General features: G+C 34.4%; 1 protein-coding gene across 21 annotated transcripts in view; it reads left to right on the forward strand.

The window, feature by feature from the left end:
* Positions 1 to 20,932, forward strand: part of LOC128863876 (protein bunched, class 2/F/G isoform-like) — a 176,218-nt gene that overhangs the window by 77,921 nt on the left and 77,365 nt on the right. For 17 of the 21 annotated variants that reach the window (XM_054103260.1, XM_054103258.1, XM_054103256.1 and 14 more), the window contains one exon: positions 17,289 to 18,295. The exons of 1 other annotated variant lie outside the window; for it this stretch is intronic. In XM_054103260.1, coding sequence (XP_053959235.1) covers positions 17,289 to 18,126 — 838 coding nt within the window. In that variant the 3' untranslated portion in view covers positions 18,127 to 18,295. Of the gene's footprint in view, positions 1 to 8,199; positions 8,690 to 14,321; positions 14,483 to 17,288; positions 18,296 to 20,932 lie in introns of those variants that run through there. 3 more of the 21 variants (XM_054103275.1, XM_054103276.1, XM_054103278.1) reach the window with 3 other exon arrangements.

The raw sequence follows: 20,932 nt of genomic DNA on the forward strand, positions 1-20,932 counted from the left end.
TATTGAAAACCTATTTCCAAAGTGGTGAGTCTTCTTCTACTTTTCTAATGAAGCTCATTTTCACATCGGTGGCTACGTCAATAAGCAAAATTGTCGGATTTGGGGCCCAGAAAATCCACACGTTACTGTAGAGAAGCAAATGCATCCACAACGAGTCACTGTTTGGTGCGGTTTGTGGTCTGGCGGCATCATCGGGCCATTTTTTTTTTTCGAAAATGCTCGAGGAGCCGCGGTTACAGTGAATGGCGAGCGTTACCGTGACATGCTCAACGAGTTGTTTCCAAAAATTGAAGAGGATGACATGGACGATATTTGGTTTCAACAGGACGGTGCAACTTGTCACACTGCCAAAATTACACTCGAACTTTTGGCTACCGTTTTTTTTGAAAACCGAATAATCAGCCGAAATTCCGATATCAATTGGCCGACTCGGAGCTGTGATTTAAGCCCGTTGGACTATTTTTTGTGGGGAGCCGTTAAGGTCAAATGCTATGCGAACGATCCAGAGACGATTGATGCTTTAAAACACGAAATCGAAGTTGCCATTCGTGAAATTGGAGCCCAAACAATCGAAAATGTGCTTAAAAATTGGGTTGATCGAATGGCCTACTGTAAAGCCAGTCGTGGCAGTCATTTGAACGATATTATTTTTCATTCATAAATGACAATGTTCAATCTTTAAAATCAAAAAAAAATAATTGGAAAGATATTGATTCGTTTTTTTTTTTTATAGCCGATTCAAAAAGCAAATTTTACATGGCCCCCCCTATATATACACCTCTGTTCACAATACTAGCAGCGCGAATTATAGCAATAGTTTAACTATTTATTTAATTTCTTTTTATATTTTTATAACTCAAAGTTTCAACTATTTGTATCTTTTTTATTTTATAACTCAAGGCTTCAAATTTAATATGAAATTTAAATAATTCAAAAAATTTTCACTAAATTTCCAAATTTTTGTTTTAGTTCTGGGCATGCACTTTTGCAGTCCATTCGGTTTTGTATTTTTTTTTTTTATAACTCAAAGTTTCAAATAGAAATTTAAAAATATTCAAAAAATTTCCATATTTTTTTTTTAGTTCTGGGCATGCACTTTTGCAGCCCATTCGGTTTTGTATTTTTTTTTTTATAACTCAAAGTTTCAAATTGATAAAAATTTAAAAATATTCAAAAAATTTCCAAATTTTTTTTTTAGTTCTGGGCATGCACTTTTGCAGCCCATTCGGTTTTAGTGGCATATTTGTCAATTTAAAGTGACTCAAAATTGTTGTGTTATGGATTTTCTTCCCCATAAGGAATACTCGAAATTTTTTTATATGAAGAAAATTCGGCAAGGCCTGACCCACTTAAACTGACACAATATTGTACCAAAAATTCAATAGATTATAAAACTGCTTACCCCCCATTTTTTTTTTTTTTTTTTCAAAAATTATGTTTAAAAAGTTTACAATTTTTATGAAAATTTGCTGATTTTTTTTTAAATGTTTACAAAGTTTTGAAACTTTAAGTTATATAGTATTGTTCTTATTGTAGTATTGGCTACATTTTCGTAAAAAATAAAAAAGTTAAATAATAAATAGATAGTCAAAACTTTGCAATATGTTGCGCTGCTGTTGTTATTGTGAACGCAGGTGATGTGTATGTATGTATTTATTTACATTCTACTTCGCCATGGTATCTTTAGCTTCTTGTTTTTCGTTTGTTTACCTTGCTACAGTTTCTTCTCTGCCAATTGACACACTTATATTACATAAAATAATGGTGGAAAGTGAGCAAATGGAAAATTAAAAAAAAAAGTTGTCAACGATAACCATAAACATCGCCTCAGGTCCAATTATGTCCATACGAATACATCACATAAACTTCAATAAGAGCGAGGGCATTTTTTTTTTAACTCTTATAATCTGTGATTTTTATCGTCAAAATTGAGAGATGTGTATAGTTCTGTAAATTCGATCATAAATTGGTGCTCATCTTCCATGTGATAACTGCAAAGAATTCAAAATACATAAATATACCGTATCGATATCACTACAGCCACGAAAATTGATAAAATTGCTGCAGATTTATCGATATGGTTGATTTGGGTATTTACTTTACTTGCGCACATTTGCTGTTTATTTCCACATCCACCAATGACTACTGCATGTACAGCGATTGCCGCCTGCTGCTCGCTGCTGCTAATACTTGTAATTATTAAGTGCTTTGTTTTGATTTGTTGTCGTTATTTACTTTTCAACCGTTTATTCGTACTTTATTTTGCTGTGGCTGCTGCTGCTCACCTAACCAGCATGATTGTTGTTTTTTTCTTTTGTTTTTGTTGTCATCGTTCATTTTGTGCACTTTTTGTCGCCGCTTGATCGACTGGCTGCACTAATGAACTGCGACTGCAGCCGAGCAGAGCGACCGACCGAATCGTCATTAGCAATTATTATGAACGTAATAGAAAAATCGAGTACATACAGCAAGCAGACGTCTCTATGAATGAACGATGACAACAACATCGAACATCATCGAGAAATAATGGCAAAGACAACAATATTGAACTGTGTTGTTTACATTGCTTAGATACGTCAAAGTATACTCGAGCATATTTTGTTGTTATTTTTCTTCTTGCTGTTTGTTTTGTTGTTGAGTCTAATAAACGACAAAGTCAAAGTGCGCAAATTGTTATTTTTTACACTTTGCCATTTGTAATGTTTACCGCTTGCTTCGATTTTGCAAATTTTTACTTATTAAAAAATTTGTTAGTAAAATTGCGCATTCCGCCTATTCAAATATGCATCGCGCGCCATTTCCTACATATTAACACTTTCACACACTTCACAACAACGCTAAGTTAAGGGGTTAGGGGTAGTCAGAATTTTCAAAAAATCGATTTTTTTTTTTTGAATTTTCTTAAAGTATAATGTTTTAAAAATATTGTGTAAAAATTTGAAGTGAATCCGACAAATACTTTTCAAGTTATTCAACAATTAACAAAGGGCGCTCGGCCGCTCCGGAGCCGATAGCAAAACTTTAAATGCGTTTTTCTCAAAACTATGTTTTTCAAACTGGTGAACACTGTAACTTAAAAACCGCTACGTAGATTTAAATAAAATTTATACAGCTTTTGAAAAACATAAAAAACTTGTGCCTGATCGAAGGATTTTTTTTTTTTTTCAAAAATTTCGATTTTTTTTTAACAATTAACTGTTGGTTTTTTCCCGAAAATCTGAAAAATATTTCCTGAGGCCGCCATTTTGTTCATTTTGAAAAAAAAAAAAAAGCTTCGATCCGGCTCGAGATTATCTATCAATAAAAATAATTTTTCTCATCCGATTGGTTTTAGATGAATCTGCAAGGACTTGTGATGTTCACCGCAAGGGACTTCTGGAGAAACGGGCTTCACACAAACAGCGATAACTTTTGCAATTATTAATTTTTTTTTTGAAATTTTCGTGAAGTCAAGTTAAAACATGATGTTTTTATGCTATGTTTTTATTTTTGTTAAATAAATTAATTAAGTAGCAAAAAAAAATTCGTGAAAATCATCATTTTTTCGGGCCTCTGACTACCCCTAACCCCTTAACACATCCAAACAAATGCCTAGAGCTATCGAATTTTAGCATTTGCTGCTACGCTATCATTTACACCTTCTGCATTGCTTTCACCCTTTCGCTCACCTCACCCAACACAATGCAAATGGGTTGCAAATATTTCACAGCTATTGTCGCTGTTATCTTTGCGTTATTTAACATTATTTTCCAATTTGTTTAGAACGCAATTTAACGTTTAAATGTTGTGATTTGTTGTTTTTGTATTAAATGTAAACAGTCTATATTAAAGTATTACTAGTTGTTGTTTTATTGGTGATACGTTCTCTGCACGTGTTTGGTTTGGTATGGGGTAACCGCTGTAACAGCTGTTTTTTTTCTCGTTCTTGCATTACTAAGGTGTATTGAGCAGAGTGTAAAGTGTGTGAGTGTGTGGTGGAGAGTAAAGTACAAATTGTCTTGTGTGTATAGGGGCTTACAGAGCGAAGTCAAAGTTTGGTGTATTATGGAATATTTCTCTTTTGGGTTTACAGGCCGATCAGTGCAATCTGCGCGGCATGTGGAAAGTGGATGGGAGCGAAATGTAAGCTCAAATACAAATATTTATTTATTGTTAATCAGAAAAAACCTAGCTTTTGTTGCTATGCTGCTAAAGCAAAGTTTTGTTTACGAAACGATTGGGGGAAACACTATATTTACATGCATTTAATCCTTCTTATAAAAGAAATTGATTAGTTAGTTCTTTGAGTGCCCCGTCCGAGAGTAGAAAACACATGCTGGCTGTATATGTATATACATATGTACGCGCCATAGTTGCCAACTTGGTGATTTAGGCACTAGATTTAGCGTTGTTTGAAAATTAAAACGCAAAAAAATGGTTTGGTAGTGAATATAATTTTTAGGTTTAAATGGATAAAGACACGATGCTTCTTTCAAAGTTTGTGTTACTGAATTATATGATACATTATAGTAATGTTTATTTTTTACTTTTGTGGCATATAAACTGTTATGAAAGAAACTATTCTTTAATTTAAAAAAAAGTATGATTTTAGTGATGTACGAATTCCGATACTTTCAGTCTTGTAGTGCTTGATCTTGAGCTTCCTTATAGGCCTTGAGAAAACCCACGGGCAGACCGTAAACTTTTGTTGGTTTCTACGTTGGAAACATCCTTAATCTTTTATAAAAAAAATTGCAGTGTGTTAAAAAAAAAAGTTTATTAAGAATTAATTTCTTGTGCCTCAAACTTGCATTTAAAAATGTTCAGCCCACATCGCAGTATTAAACTGCTTAAAAATCCAAGGATTTAGCTCAACAGAATGATTTTTTGTAATGCTTGTGTAAACCCTCTCAAGTACCTTAACTGCCCTACACCATTTAGAATATCTTTTTTCCACAAACATATTTCTTTTCCCGCAACTAATGTATGTGTGCATGTACACGTACTCGTAATTTAAGGGGTTACATGGGTTTCGTCGGGTAAAAAAAGGCCTATTTTCAATATTTTTTTTCTATGTAAAAAATTATATTTAATTCATACTTTTTTCTGTCTTATAGATACATATTTGAAGACTAATTTCTGTAATTTTCAAAAAACAAAAAATTAAAACTCCTCCATTGTGTCGTCATTTCTGGTAACCCCTCGAAAAAAACGATGAACCAAGTCTTATTTTACGTAAATTTGGTGTTATGATTTTTTAGTATTTCTTCAATTATATTCTTCACAAATCAAAAATTACGTAAGATTCGAGTAAGATCTTGTTTGCAATTTAACTGTTTAATTTTGGTGCACAAAGTAGTTCTTTTCTTAGTTATTTCTGCGCTGAGACGAGCAAAATCGATCAAAACAAAAACATTTGAGTGCAGCAAACTAAACAAATGTGATACACACATATGTAGATTAATATATTGGCTTTGGCAATAATTTTCTATATTTTAATGTATATTGAAAGGTTCTGCGCCAGAGATCTAGTAAGTAATTATCGCAAATTATTTGCAAGTCCTCTGGTGTAGTTATTATTAACAGCTGCTGTTTAACCACAGAATGTTAATATAATAATTAGCTCACCATATGCATTCATTCTGTTAACACTTACACAAGCATCGCCTCTGCTACATTGGCTTTCAAAATGTTCGTGTGTTTAGCCGAGACATACTCCTAAGACACAAGACTCAAAAACTGTTGTAGAGTGCAAATGTGAAATATTTTACATGCATGAGTATGAGTTTGCTACGTCAACTGCGAACCGGTTCGTTTAGCTTATACTCAAACCTTGGTGTAGTTTACAGCTGTCGAAGTGTTGTGATATGAATAATCGAATTCGACAATGCTTAGCAGTAATATTTCGAAGTTAGATTAAATGCTGCAAAGTTAATGTTAAGTTAACATAAGAATGTTAAAGGTTATTGCAAGTTGAGGAAATCTATTTATCTATTTAAATCTAAAAAAGGAGTGCAATAATAATAAATCCAGGTTCAATTCTTACTTTAAGTTTAAGATACTTAAAAATAGATTAGTTTTAAGTTCAAATATTTTAAAAATAATGAATTTGACTTAATAAATAAATAAAATAAATAAAAATAAGTCGTTTATCGATTGCCAAAACGCTTGGCTGTTTACGACTTCTTGTACAGATTTCTTTACAAGCTGAATTAAATGTTAAAACCCCGCAGTAGCCAAAATGTTAGCGAAGTCTGCATGTGCAGATCCTTTTGAAACCAAGCAAGAAGAGAATAATTTTGATTGACTCTTGAAGCCCTTCTACTCCCACTCCTTACAGAACACCTGACCCCAGCCTCACACCAGCATGGTTTCCGAAGAGTGCACAGCACCACCACGGCACTCACCGTCATAAACACCCAGGACCGCGGACTTAACCAAAACCGCCCCTGCGAGAGGACTGTCTTAGTAGCGTTGGATTTACAAAATGCTTTCTATACAGTCAGCCACGCCACGCTACTAGATGACATTTTACAGTTGACACTCCCAACAGAGCTGAAGAGGTGGACCGCGAACTACCTGAGTGGTCGTCACTCGTGGGTGATATTTCGTGACCAAACGTCTAAACAGAGAAAAATAAAGCAGGGAGTACCGCAGGGTGGTGTCCTTTCACCCTTGCTTTTTAATTTCTACATTTCGAAACTCCCCCAGGCACCAGAGGGTGTCTCACTGGTCTCATACGCCGACGACTGAACGATAATGGCGTCGGGCAATGACATTGATGGCCTATGCACAAAAGTAAACGACTACGTCGCCCGCCTTTCTCGCTTCTTCACTGCGAGAAACCTACAACTTTCTCCCACTAAATCTACGGTGACCATTTTCACCACCTGGACAAAGGAGGTCAAGCTGCAACTTCAGGTACACGTCGATGATACCACAATACCGACGGTAAACAACCCCAGAATATTGGGAGTCACCTTTGACAGCTTGCTGTCCTTCTCAGCGCATACAATCGCTATTGCAACGAAAGTACAGAATCGGAACAAGGTCCTCAAGTCGCTTGCCGGCAGCAATTAGGGCAAAGACAAAGAAATGTTGCTGTCGACTTTCAAAGCAATAGGCCGACCGGTTCTTAACTATGCTGCGCCTGTCTGGTCGCCTGGAACCAGTGATACGCAGTGGACGAAGCTCCAGACCTGCCAAAATACTGCAATTAGGACCGCGACAGGATATCTCCTGATGTCCCCCATACAACACCTGCACGACGAGGCTCATATGCTTCCTGTGAAGGAGCATAACAAACTGCTCAGTTTCTGCTGGCGTGTCACCGTAGGTCTCACCCATGCAGACACTTGCTTGAGCCTGAGCCACCTCCCAGGCACATCAGGAGGCACTTCCTCAACTACGTGGACTAGATCCTAGACAAAACAGACAGACCACTCCAGGATCGGACAGTGTAGAGACAGGCCATAAACGACATTCATCGGGGAAACTCTCACCACCTTCTTAAGCTCCCGACCCCCGAATGCCGTCATCGGAGTCCAACCACCACCAATTGCAGACAAAGAGCTCCAACTTCCCCGAGAGGCCCGCGTAACCTTGGCCCAATTACGTTCTGGATACAGTGGCAGGTTAAACTCCGACCCCAGCATACTACACATATGTCCGGCATGTGAAGGCACCCCGCACGATACTAACCACCTTTTCACATGTCCCATCAAACCCACTCATCTAACACCTCTCTCTCTCTGGACCCAGCCCGTCAAAACAGCCAGTTTCCTGGGCCTACCGTTAGATGAGCTAGGCGAAGACGACCGGTGATTACACTACACTGATATGGCAAAGGTACTGCTACAACAACAACAACAATAATAATTTTTATTACATTTTTTGCTTAGCTCAGCTAATATCATCGTTCATATCTAGTTGTGGCTGCTAAGTTCACACGACAGGCGGTCCTACGTTACCGGAACGCCCGAGATTTTTGTATATCCGGTCAAATACTGCCACTCCAGTAGCAGAATGCTTATGCTGTTACAACAACAGCTACAATAGTATGATTTATATTTAATCTTAGAGCGTGCATCAATTGCAGTCATAAATTATATTAATTTTTTACTTTTTTTTATTCGTAAAATTAAGTATATTTCTTACCACAAAATTTTATTTGTAACTGCAACATATTTTAAATTTTATTTATTTTTCTTCTATTTGCAGGTAAGCAATCGTCACAGTGACATGGACACTTTGAATATTTTCACAGAAATGTATGTAAGTCAAATATAAATCGAATTCTAATTTAAAAAAGAAAAGTAAACTCAAAAGCAAACCTTTCAACTAAAACTTTCTGAAACGGTTTTAAATAGGGAACTTTTTGGATAGATGGAAAGCAATCAAAATTATCCCAATAGCAAAATAAACTCGCTGCTTAAATGAATATTTTTCATATCTACATACCAATAAACTTTTACATATTTATGTATGAGGGAAATTTATAATAAAACGCTTTACTAACCACCTAATGTGCCAGTCCAGTGCTACAAATATTAAAAAAATTTATTAAAACTAAAACTTAAGACCCTGGCTGCTTGTAAATAAGCTTCTTGTTATTTCTGGAAAATTAAGATTATTATAATTCATTATAATTACTAAAATGTTTCTCATAAATTCTCATAAGACTGCAAATGTCCGCTCTGAAATGGTCTATTTTTTTTTTAATTTGTTATATTTTATGTTGTTGCATTCATGTCTATACTAACAGCGGTGCTATGAAATCTTATAGATGAATTATAATATTATACAAAACTATAGTAAAAAATTAAATATGTTATTAAAGCAAGAAAAAACCAAAAAAAAAAACCGAAAAATCAAAATCGCAGTCAACTGAGCTGACAACTGATTGCAGGTTGCGCAAGGAGGTGCTAGCATGCAAATCAGTCGCTTTGGGCTATTCACCACAATTAAAATCCATTTTGCTCAAATGTGCTTAGATGGACGTGTGAGTCTCTGCGTGTGTGTGTGTGTGTGTGTGTGTATTTTAATATGAGCATCAAAGCATTGAGAAAAATACTGTTAAATCTGCTAGCACGATTGTCAGACGCCGACATGGTTTTTGCGCACAGAAAATGTGCAGTAGCCACATGAGGAGCCTTCGACTCCACTCACCCAATTTTCGAATTATCACAAGCAAAAGGCGAAAACGCAAAACTCCTCAGCTTCCTCGGTTGAAAACACTAAAGCACAAACAATGAAACTAAAATAGGAAAAATAAAATTTAATAGCATAACAAACATGACCAAAAACCAGTAAACTAATGTTGTTTATAGCGCGCCACAAATCTCTTACGCCGAAAAATCATTAGAAAAAAATAAAATAAAATAAGTGCAACAAAAGGCCATCAAACAAATTTATTATTATTGTTGTATCGTGTCGAAAATAGCTGAGCAAAAAATCGCAACAAGTCGGTGAAATTCAGGAAAAACAATGACGCGAGTCGTGTGCCATTTGGAAAAGTGCTGCAACACTTTTTCCACAAAAAACAAAACAAAAACAACAACAACAAAAGCAAGCATATATACGACGCTTTTTGTGCGAACTGCAATGGAGGCAACAGAAATAGCATTCGCATCGCAGTCAGTGTAGCTGGCAGACAGCTGCCGTCGCGTGCAATATTGTCGGCAAATTAATGAGAAAGTGACGATCAGCAACAGCAACAAAGTACAACATATAAGACAACAGCAGCAGGACCATACAGTAGCGGTAACAGCAGTGATAGCTGCAAAATCAAAAGTAACGGCAATAAAGTCAGTTACAAGTGTGTGCAGGGGCAATGTGTACTTATGCGGTGAAATTTTTTTTTTTTTTTTTTTTTTTAAGTAATGATAATGAGTGTAGTAAAGATAATAGGATGACGTTGCTAGCCTGGGGTTTCCAAATAAAATCAGGTAAAAAGTTAGTTTTTCCAAAAAATGTGGAAAGGTTTGATGAAATTGAAAACAAAATAGCACTTATTTTTTTCTATGCATTTGTATAGTAGGTACGTATTTTAAATCGATAAATGATTCTCACAACGCATACGTACTCGTACTCGTCTAACACTCTATGGCAAAAAGTTTTGTTTTTCTGGTATTGGGCCAAATAAATTTTTGTTTTTAAGATTGAGTCATATGTGGAAAAGTCACTTCTCCGTTTTTCGAAGTTAGTCTCCGAAATCGAAATATGGGCCTTGAAAGTTCGAAATTGTACTTTTGATAAACGATTATTTTTAATTTTATTTTATTTGTATAATATTGGGTAGTCGAAAAAGTCTTTTCGTATTTCTAATCAATCTTCAACTAATTTTTTTTATATTTATAATGAACTTTATTAAGCCAAATATGTACCATTTTGGTCGACCATCTTTTGCCATTTTTCTTCTAGAAACATTATTCCATCAGTGTAGATCTTCCGTGGTTTCTCGGCGAAAAACTGCGACAAGTAATTTTTACAGGCTTCTCTTCAAGCCAACTTTACTCCATTAAGGGAGTTCTGCATTGACCAAAACAAATGGTAGTCCGATGGTGCAAGGTCAGGGCTATATAGTGGATGCATCAAAACTTCCCAGCCAAGCTCTCCCAGTTTTTGCCGAGTCATCAAAGATGTGTGTGGCCTAGCGTTGTCCTGATGGAAGACAGTAAAGAATATCATCTGAGATGATAGAGATTCTTGCAATCAGAACATCTTCGTCTCTTGATTTTCCATTGAGAATGGTCGATGGGTTGATGATATTGGGCATAGCATTTTTTATGGTAAGCCTGGTTCAATTGCATTGAGTGGCAAAATGTGTGCTGGCATCCGTGGAAGATCTAACTAATTAAAGAACTGATTCATTGGTCGTACACTCTCTTGCAACGTTACCTTGAATCAACACCAAATAATGGGCACATGTGTCAAATAGTAGCGGAAATGTTCGGGAATATATGAAAGTTGCCCAGATGGGCAGTTTTACTTCACGCGCTTGAAGCGATTTAAAGTTTCGAATAGAGCAGTATTTGATAACGCTTTACTGGCCTTTGGCATTTGAATTTCATGCATCAGCTCGTTTTTTTCTTCATATTATTCTGATAGCGTTTAAAGATACCGGCGGCCGCCGTAGCCGAATGGGCTGGTGCGTGACTACCATTCGGAATTCACAGAGAGAACGTAGGTTCGAATCTCGGTGGAACACCAAAACACCAAAATTAAGAAAAACATTTTTCTATTAGCGGTCGCCCCTCGGCAGGCAATGGCAAACCTCCGAGTGACGCAGACCACAAATAGGAGGAGGAGCTCGACCAAACACTCAAAAAGGGTGTAGATACAAATGGCCATAGAAGTTTTCAAAGCAAAGACAACCTGCATTGGGCCAGCTCCTCTAGAAATTTTGAACTTTAATGAAGCTGAAATTTTGGTTCTTACCAACTTGGATGTATATATTATATATTATATATTTTATTTCTATTTTTTTTTTAATTTTATATATTTTTATTTTATATATTGTATACATTTTTTATTTAAACATTTTTTTTTTAATTGTTTTTTAATTTTTTATTTTTTTTTATTTTATATATGATATATATATTGTTTTCAATTTATGTTGTTTTTTTAATTTTATATATATATATACAATATTTTTTTTTTTATTTATATATATATATATATATATATATTTAAATTTTAAATAAAAAGAAAATTTTTTTTTTATTTTAAATTTTAAACAATTTTGTTTAAATATTTTTTTTTTAATTTTGTTAGTTTTTCTTTAATTTTGTTAATTTTTTTGTTTAATTTTTTTTTTTTAATTTTATACATTTTTTTAAATCGTTTACTCTTAGATTTTCTAATTTTGTTGGGAAAAAATTAGAGTAATTGGCACCCGGATGCCTAACCACACCGTACAGATGTAGCCAAAACGGCTTCGCGGCACCTCTTCTAGTTTCGGTGTCATGCCCTCACTTGGCAGTTTTATGTGGTTAAATGTGTGTGATTGAAAATGTGCATGTGTGTGTGTTTTAAACAACAAACAATGCCTCAATTTTGGTTTCTTCGCTACTTTAGTAGTTATTTGATTAAACCTCCTCTTGTTGATTTGTTTTGCCAGTTGTTGTACTATTGAACAACAACAGCAACAATAAAATATAGATTTGTCGATAGTTCAACTTGTTGCAACCATAATTAGCTGCCACAGATTCGCCAGCAGCGCCGCAAACTGCAACGTCATCCAACGCCAGCGGACCGAAGCATGTAAACATGTCGCTGGTAGCTACCGACCAGTTTACAGATTCACACAAACAATACAACTCTGTGTATGGAAGTCGCACGTTTCCGGAAGCAAAATTTTCATAACAATGAATTCGAAATCGAAACGAATTGGCAGCCAGTGCCAAAAGCAACATACTTCGCCAACCGCCATAGCAGAGCGTGGAACCAGACAATCAACGCCAGCTCGCTCACAACCCCACTACCGTCCGTACATTTCTACTGTATTTTTTATTTATTTTCATTACATTTTGTTTTTGCTATTACGCGCGCCAAAATGGAAATATTATGCACACACTTGTAAACAAAGAGAGGAAATAAATAACACCAACCCGAACGCACAACAGGCACGCACACATATGTCTGCATGCCCATGGGGCATATGATGGGGCACTTGCATTTAGCGCAATTCGTTGCAACAGCATACTCTCCAGCGTAAATATTTGTATTTTATTGTTTTTGTACAGCAACTTCTTTTTGGAAATTTTCAACTTTTTTGGAGCCATCGTCGGCCTGCAAGCAAAGCAGTCGCATGTGAGATTTACAGATTTTTCAATTGGCATAACTGGAGCAGAACGCGCATAATGTTTGGCGTTGCGTAATATGCGGCAAAGTATACAAAAACAAACAACAAACTAACACCCACACACATGCTTTATTTTTTATAAGCATACATATATAATTGTTACAAGTCGCTGCTACTGATGTGGCTGATTCTTCCACTTTTGATTGCAGATACGCAATAACTGCTGCCGCCAATAAACTTTTATGGCATGGTCGGCCACACGCAGGCGTGCACAGTGATACTGGTACACATATGTATGTATATGTATGTATGCCATATGAGCTTTTAATAAATATTAGAAACGTTGTCACCATCGACGTCGTTGAATTGCCGTGACGCGGTCTACACTGCGTATGAGTGACATTAATTGCAAGTTGGTTATTTGTTTGAACATTTGCATGCGCTTGCGAATTTGCAAAGTCGATTAATTTCTTTCGTAGAAATCAAATTACAAAAATTATTAGAATGTTCAATATGAAATGTCTGATTTGTTTGTTCCAAAACATTAAGTATTTGGAAAAAAAAAATATACTCTTTATAAACATCGATAGATTTTTCCAATAGTCCAGTAAACAAAATATGCCATATTTAAAAAAATATATATATACAATACAATCGAGGTACAGTAATAAGAAAGTTTTGTCGTCCGAATATTCTATAACGCCAATGCATTGCATTTTACACTAAAAAATACACTAATACTTTTACACTAAATAATAAAAATATGAAGAAGGTAAATTTGTCTGTAATTTTTTGAGATAAAAGAACTTTTTCCTTTCAGTAGGATTTTTCATTCATTTTGTTAAGTTACTGGCATTAACCGTGAACTTAGATGTTTGGAGTTTTGTTTCATTTTTTTTTTTTTTTCCTTTCCGTCGGCCTTTTTTACTGCTTACTTACTTATACTAAAGTATAGTAACTCCGAAACTCCCGAAAAGTAGGAAAATTTCATAACCCAGTTCGGTGCCCCATTCCTTTGATTGATAAATGATTGTTTTGTACAAAGTGCAACTTTTTTTTAATGATTTATAATAAGAGTGTGCCATTTGTACTCATATAATTATTTTTTTGTTTGTTTGTGGGAGATGTCGATGTTGTTATTGACGGCGTTTTATCTGTTAGGAAATGTACTTTTTATAAACAAATGATAATAATAAAAAAAGAATAATTATAAAAAACGTTTATACATAGTTAAGCTATAAAATAAAAGAATTCTTGAAAGACTTTTGGTCGGTTGAAAAAACTGCAGCTAATAATAAACTAACTCATTTTGTTTTAATTATGCGACCATATAACAGCAACAATTTCAAATATTAGGAACGACTATACATAAATTAGAATTCTCCTCACTACCTTGAAAATAATTCCCCCCTGTTTTACACAGAGTGGTTTTAAGGGGATAGATACCTGTAAGCGGCCATATTTTCTCTCATTTTCATTAATATTATTTATACATTAAAATAATATAAGAAATTTTTTTTTTATTTTAATCATTTAGAATGGCGGATGTATACTCAATTCTTACAGGAAGGTCGCAGCGGGGCTTCTCAATCGGCGGGCATTGTAGCATCGGCGTCAGTGACCAGAATACAAAAAACCAAAATTTTTTTTGTTTATTAATGTCATAATTTCTATATGAATTTAAAAAAATAGAAAAAAATCGGGGAATAAAATGCTTAAAAAAATGAAATTTGGGGCAAATTTTCCTACTATTTTTGCTACGAAAAAATTATTTTTTCGAAAAATTTTGGAAAACTTTAAACACATAGAAAGTAATATCATAAAAGATGTGTGCAACATTTAAGGGAGATCGGTCAATAACTTTTCGAGTTATCGTATACGCCAATTCGAAAAAAATAGTTTTGAGAAAAACGCGTCTATAGTTAGAATACATGAAAATTCTTTTCCCAGCGCTCGAACTCAAAGAATAGAGTCGTCACGGTTGACGATCTATAATATAAGAAATACTTAAATTTACGTTCTAAAAATTGTTTGACATATTCTTAAAGGATTATATTAACATTTTATAAAAAAAAAATTTTTTTTCGAAATTTTACAGGTATCTGTCCCCTTAATTAGTTCCCAATGTGCATTTTAAAAATCTTATTTAATATATGTTATATTTAATATATATATATATAATATCGATCTTGGCTAATTTTTTTAAATTTTTTTTACTAATAACCTTAGCGAATATTCGCGTATGTAATAAAATTTAACAAAATGTTCTTCACAGCACTAACAAACTAGTTTGGTAATTCATCGATAATATCAATGGTAGATTTGAAAAAGTTTTTAAAATATGAAAACGTGGCTCAATTTTTATTAAAACAAGCAACAGGGTATGTGTAAAAAACCGAGAACCGTAACTGTTGCAATATTTTTTTTTTGTGTCTTTCAAAATAGTCACTAAATAATTGTTATTTTTTCATTGATATGTTGTCGGTAAAAAAAGAAAGTTAAAACTTGACTTTTATTTTTTCGATAAAAAAAAATTAAAATTTGACTTAAGTTTTTTCAAACGGCAAAGTTTTATTTCTCCTATTACAAATAAAAGTTAAAGTTTCATTTGTATTTTCCAGCCAAAAATAAAAGTTAAAATTACTATGCAGAAAATTAGCCTAAATGGGGATTGTAACACCAGAGTGCTTTTTAATAGTTTGTTTTAATTAAAATTCGATGTGTTGTTACGAAAATGTAAACTGTTTTTTTTAGTAAAAAAAAGTAAAATTTTAAAAAGTAAAATTTTTGCTTTTTTATTTGACCATAAGCATATAAAGATTTTAACTTTTTTAATTGAGCTCAAAAATAAAAGTCAAATTTTAAATTTTTTATTTAACTTCAAAACTAAAAGTCAACTTTTAACTTTTATTTTTGACCCGAAAAATTAAAGTTAAAATTTAATATATAATAATTGTTTTTGTGGTTAAAAAAATGTCGGTAAAAAGATAATGTTTAAATGCTGACTTGTTTGAAAACTGCCAAAAAAATTTAAATCTGTGGGATTAATACTCTTTAGCTAACATTAATAACACAAAAAATTTCATTACATACCATCGGAATCTCAATAAATGTACAAATATAGAATAGGGAGCGGCCCGACCCGAAATTTCGCATTAATATATTATATTGGGTAAAAATTTTGGAAAAATTGGGAAATAAATTCTAAGCAGTTTAAATTTCCTTGGGTCGTAATTTTGTGTTTTGAAAATTCTGAAAGGACCAAATAATTTCTAATTGATATTTTGGATGTTGAAACTCTGCCTACAAATTTATTTTTTGCCATAATTCTGTAGTTTTTAAAGAAAAAAATGTGTATTTTCAATGAAAAAATTAGAATTAGTTGAGAACTCAAAAAAAGTTAAAACAGTTGGCAGTTCATCAATAATATACCGACGCTACAACAAATAGTATGTGCATATGTGCTCCGTTACTTCTTTCATCGTTGATTTGTGATAAATTTTTTCTCTGTAGGTGCAATAAAGTGCAAATTTGAAGTTGCTCAAAATTTTCGTTGATTTTTGATAATTTTTTTCTCCACGAAATTTCGCATTTTTTTCCGTTTAAAAAAAAGTGGAGTAAATACGCAACACCTTCATTTGAAAAAATCAAAGAAAATTTTGAGGCACTTCCAATTTTCCGTAGGGTTCTTAGAATGTTCAATAAAAAATGTTGAATAAAAAAATTCGATCAAGTAGAATAGCCAGAAGTATCATAAAAATGTTGTACCCAACCCTTCAAATTTATATAAACAAATTTCTAAGTTTCTTACATATCCTTATCTGGATCTATCGATTAATATAACAGAAAGAGATAAATTGTAGTTATAGACATAGAAATAACATAATAAGTGAATAACATTTAACAACATGGGCTTCTAATGGAATCCGCCCCTTACTAATAAAAAAATTTATCTAATTAAGTATAAAGGCGATTTTCTATTCACCTTAGTTGATAATCAAATGCACCACTAAAAAACAATTAAATAATCGCATTGTCCATCGATAATAAATTACAAAATGATTGAAAAAAGTAAGCAGCTGGTAAATTGGTAAATTTTAATACGAGAAATGCTTTTCTTTTTATATAAAAGTTGACTCCCTATTTGTAGCTGGAGTAGGACTTAATATGCAATAAATAGAACCGAATTTTCAGCAACCTATCGTCACTTCCTCATAATCGTTTAATTAACGATGCTTATAATTATCCTTTCCTCTCTTTATATTCCTACATCAATCAGCTCTCCTTACTCTCCTCCCTACTTTATACTCTCGTCTATCACTAAGTAAGTCGTAACTCGTATAATTTATTTCAGTTATCTAATTGGTGCTTTTGTTCTTCTATTCTTTTACTTTCGTTTTCGAAAAATATATTAAATATCAAAAAAAAAAAAAAAAAAAAATGTTTGAAAATTTTTTTCAAACTAAAATTTCCACACCAACACCATCCGTCATGCGTCGTTCAGCATATCGAGTCTCTCGCAAGCCATGTACCATGGCAGTAGTCGAAAGCGAGCCTTCAGCACGCCACAAATAACACCCGCCATTTCTACGCTACTCAAGATCTCGCAAAATGAGCGCAGAGTTTTGTTGCTAAACAATAGTACCAATGGAAGCAATTTTAACATCAACAGTAATAATAACAACTTACCGCCCGATCAGTTGGTTTACTACATGAAAGCCAACTCACCGCATAATTTGGAGAATAGTAGAGTATCCGGGCCTTGGATACAAGGTCGCTCCGACACCAATATCTATACAAATCTGGCGCTCGGTCACGATCGCTACAAATTATTGCCGGCCGCGCAAAATTACGAGGATGTGGATGTGGACGAAGATGAAGCAACCGATCAATTCTCACCAACTATTTACCCAACTAGTCGTGCCATTCCTATACCAATCAGTGCCGGCAGTAGTCCACAACATTTGTCAAGTGGTCAACAAACGCCTCAACTGCCAATTTCACCTACCCACGTGGCCTACAGTGCCAGCCCGACGACCGGTGCTTATCCCTATTCGGCCTTCTACGGCAGTTCGCCAGAGTCGCAAACGTCTCTCGGTGGTGTGCAAACACCTATCAGAATGTCCAATAGCTACGATCAAGCGTTGGGCACGAACTTCAAACGTATGCCTACGGCGATACACCAACAGCAACACAGCAGTGGTGGACGTTTGGTGCCACGTGCACTGTCGTTAGAATCGACCCAGATGAGTAGTGGAGCGGCCGCAGCGTCAGCGGCTGTAAAGTTTGCAGCATCGTCGGCCACATCATTGAACAGGTCAGTCGGACTGCAAATTGTTTGACTGCATCGTGCGACGTGTGTGTGCCATTTTAATATTTCAGTATCCATCAATCTGTCGAACGAAAAGAACAATATTTGAAATTTGATTTGCGCTGAGTAAGCAGCCATTGTTTGTTCTTTCGTTCGATTTGTTCATCTCCTGTTATTCGCATTGATGTTGTTATTATTGTTACAGAAATTAGCTCATGTTTGCATACCAAAATCTGAATGCACTTTTGTTGTTGAATTGGTTTCTTCTACTCATTTGCATAACCCACATCGGTATCATCGAGCAACCATTAATTCATTAAGTCATTCATAAATGAAATGTCTTAATTTTGATAAAATAAAATTCATTTATTTCACGACTGCGGTCTGCGGATTTTTTTTATTTTAATGGGGCTTAATTTTTTCTCCCTTTCTGTCTTCATAAAACTCTGTCATCCTATTTTCACAAGTCACACATTTCTGCCAAAAATCACATTTCACTTTCTGCATGTTTCTCTTCTCTCTGTCTATCTATACCAATTAAGTAGATTTTCCCACTTCGTTGTTACAATAAAATATTAGAAAAAATGCTGATAATTTGTAAATAACCTTAGATCCAGTTTAGAATTGGATTTGGCATGAATTTCGTAGTTGCAATTAGAGCAAGACACTAAGTTGTTTATACACTACTTATTTACTTACCAGTTACATAGTTTATCTACTAATATAAACATAAATTACTATTAATTAAATTACTACTAACAGATTGAGTTTACATTAATAAAGTGAACGCAAAAATAAACTAAGTAAAGAGCAGCAAGAAAAGAAGGTTTAATGTTTCAAAATAATATTATACACAACAAAAAAAAATCACAGTACAGAAAAGTGTTCCTTTCAAAGAAAAACCTTCCTTTACTTTAATTCAAATAAATATTTAGACCTCTCTTTGGCCTCTTCTATTGGGACCAACCGATTGTTCACGGAAGAAACAAGTTTTTTCCAGTTGTTTCAAGCGTTTTTGGGTTACACTAGCTCCCCAAATCATCCTTCAGTTGATTGTTTCTTTACGTATGCATCTCTCTACTCATGAAATACTATAAAGGGTTGAAGTCCAGTGATTAGGCTGACGAATGGAGTAGTTTTGGCACGTTGTTTGAGTTGTTGTCCTATTGGAAATACCATTCGCTACTCAGACCCACTTAATTCTTGCAAGCTACTCTTCGGGATGAGGTAAATATTTTTTCAATTCTCTTATGGAACTGTCTGGGATGGAGATGGGACCAATCTGAGCTTCATAAAAGCCACGAAGAAAAAATAAATGAGATTCCCGTGTCGCACATTGCGACTACCACCATAACCTAACCTAACCTACTCTTCGCGATATGTAGATAAACAAATCGGTCTATATTTGCTTCCACAAACTTCAACTTCCCGACTCCATTCGACGTCGTACTGCTGTATACCCACACTGAACTTGTCATACGTTTTTTCAATTGCAGCTCTTTATTCGCTCGTTTTCTCCCTTTGTTCGCTTAACTCCTGGAGAAATTTTGGATGGAATGCAACTTCTACTTTTGCTCAGAAAAATAAACTTTCGATTTGAATCAATCCTGTACCAGTGAGCGTTTAAGCTTGGTTTCGCTGATAAGCAGAGTTGAAATAATGCATACCACAAAACAATAATTTCTTAGTGCCTCTTCCTGTGTTAGTATAATTTTGTGATCCAGCCGAAATGCCAAAGTAAAACACTTTCGTGCCTGTTGCTAACTTTTGGTCTTTTTACGTTCTTTCTATTACGCAGTAAAAATCTAACGCTCAACACACGCACAAATAAAGGTAAGAAAATTTAATTAGGGGGGAAACAGAAAATGGAACGAAAGCTCTTCAAAACATAAGACGATAACAACATATCAGAATGCATAAACTTTTATATAAAACTCTCAACATCAATGTCATGACTCTTTCGGTATCTTTTTGGCAGTCTGCAGTAAACAGAGAGCGAGCGGATGTAGTTCGTACCGTGCAGGGAAAAGTACCAGTTGTGAGCTAGAAAACTACTAGTTCACTTTTCAGCTCAACCAGTGCGTATTCTATCTTTGTTCGAGAGGAAACAGGCTTTGAATGATCCTGACGTAGAATTTTGCCGAATCAATTTTTCTGTAATTATTTTTTGCTCTGCCAGTGCCGACAGTACCGAAAGTGCCGAAGTATTGTAATTATTTCTTTTGACGTTTTAAGGCTTCAAGTGAGCTTAAACTGAGTGTAACAATATTAAAGGGTCTTTCAATCGTGACGCCTAGACGTCAGTGGTGAACAATTTCTATATGGTACCTTTTAGGATTATTGAAACTTATGAAACTATCGCAAAATTTTGTGATTTTTTATAGAAATAACCGTCCGATGTGTTGATAATTCCAAGGTTAGTGAAAAAATTCAAGGAAACTGCTTCTGGCATTGATAGGTGCCCGATTGCTGCGAGTATATTGCTACTGTTATCTAAACAAAACGCAAATAATTTGCTGACAAATTGATAATTTTACTACTGGTATTATTCTAGTCAATGATGAACTAGTACAATTTCTTCTATACTTACAAAATACCAGTATCTGAAGTAGAATGTTTCTATGCTAGTTTAGCTTTTCTCTGCAGGGTAGTCGCGCATTCATACATACACACATACATATGTTTGTAGCCATGGGCGAGTATTTAATGTGTAGCATACTCCTATCAAAATAAGCAAATAAAGAAATGTGTTTTTTTTACTGTGTATCGTCAAAACATGAAAAGGGAAGAAAAGAAATGTGTTGGTAGCATAAATAAGAAATGTTGGTATGCTTTAA

This window comes from Anastrepha ludens, chromosome 5 (assembly GCF_028408465.1).
Source record: "Anastrepha ludens isolate Willacy chromosome 5, idAnaLude1.1, whole genome shotgun sequence".
Lineage (NCBI taxonomy): Eukaryota > Metazoa > Arthropoda > Insecta > Diptera > Tephritidae > Anastrepha > Anastrepha ludens.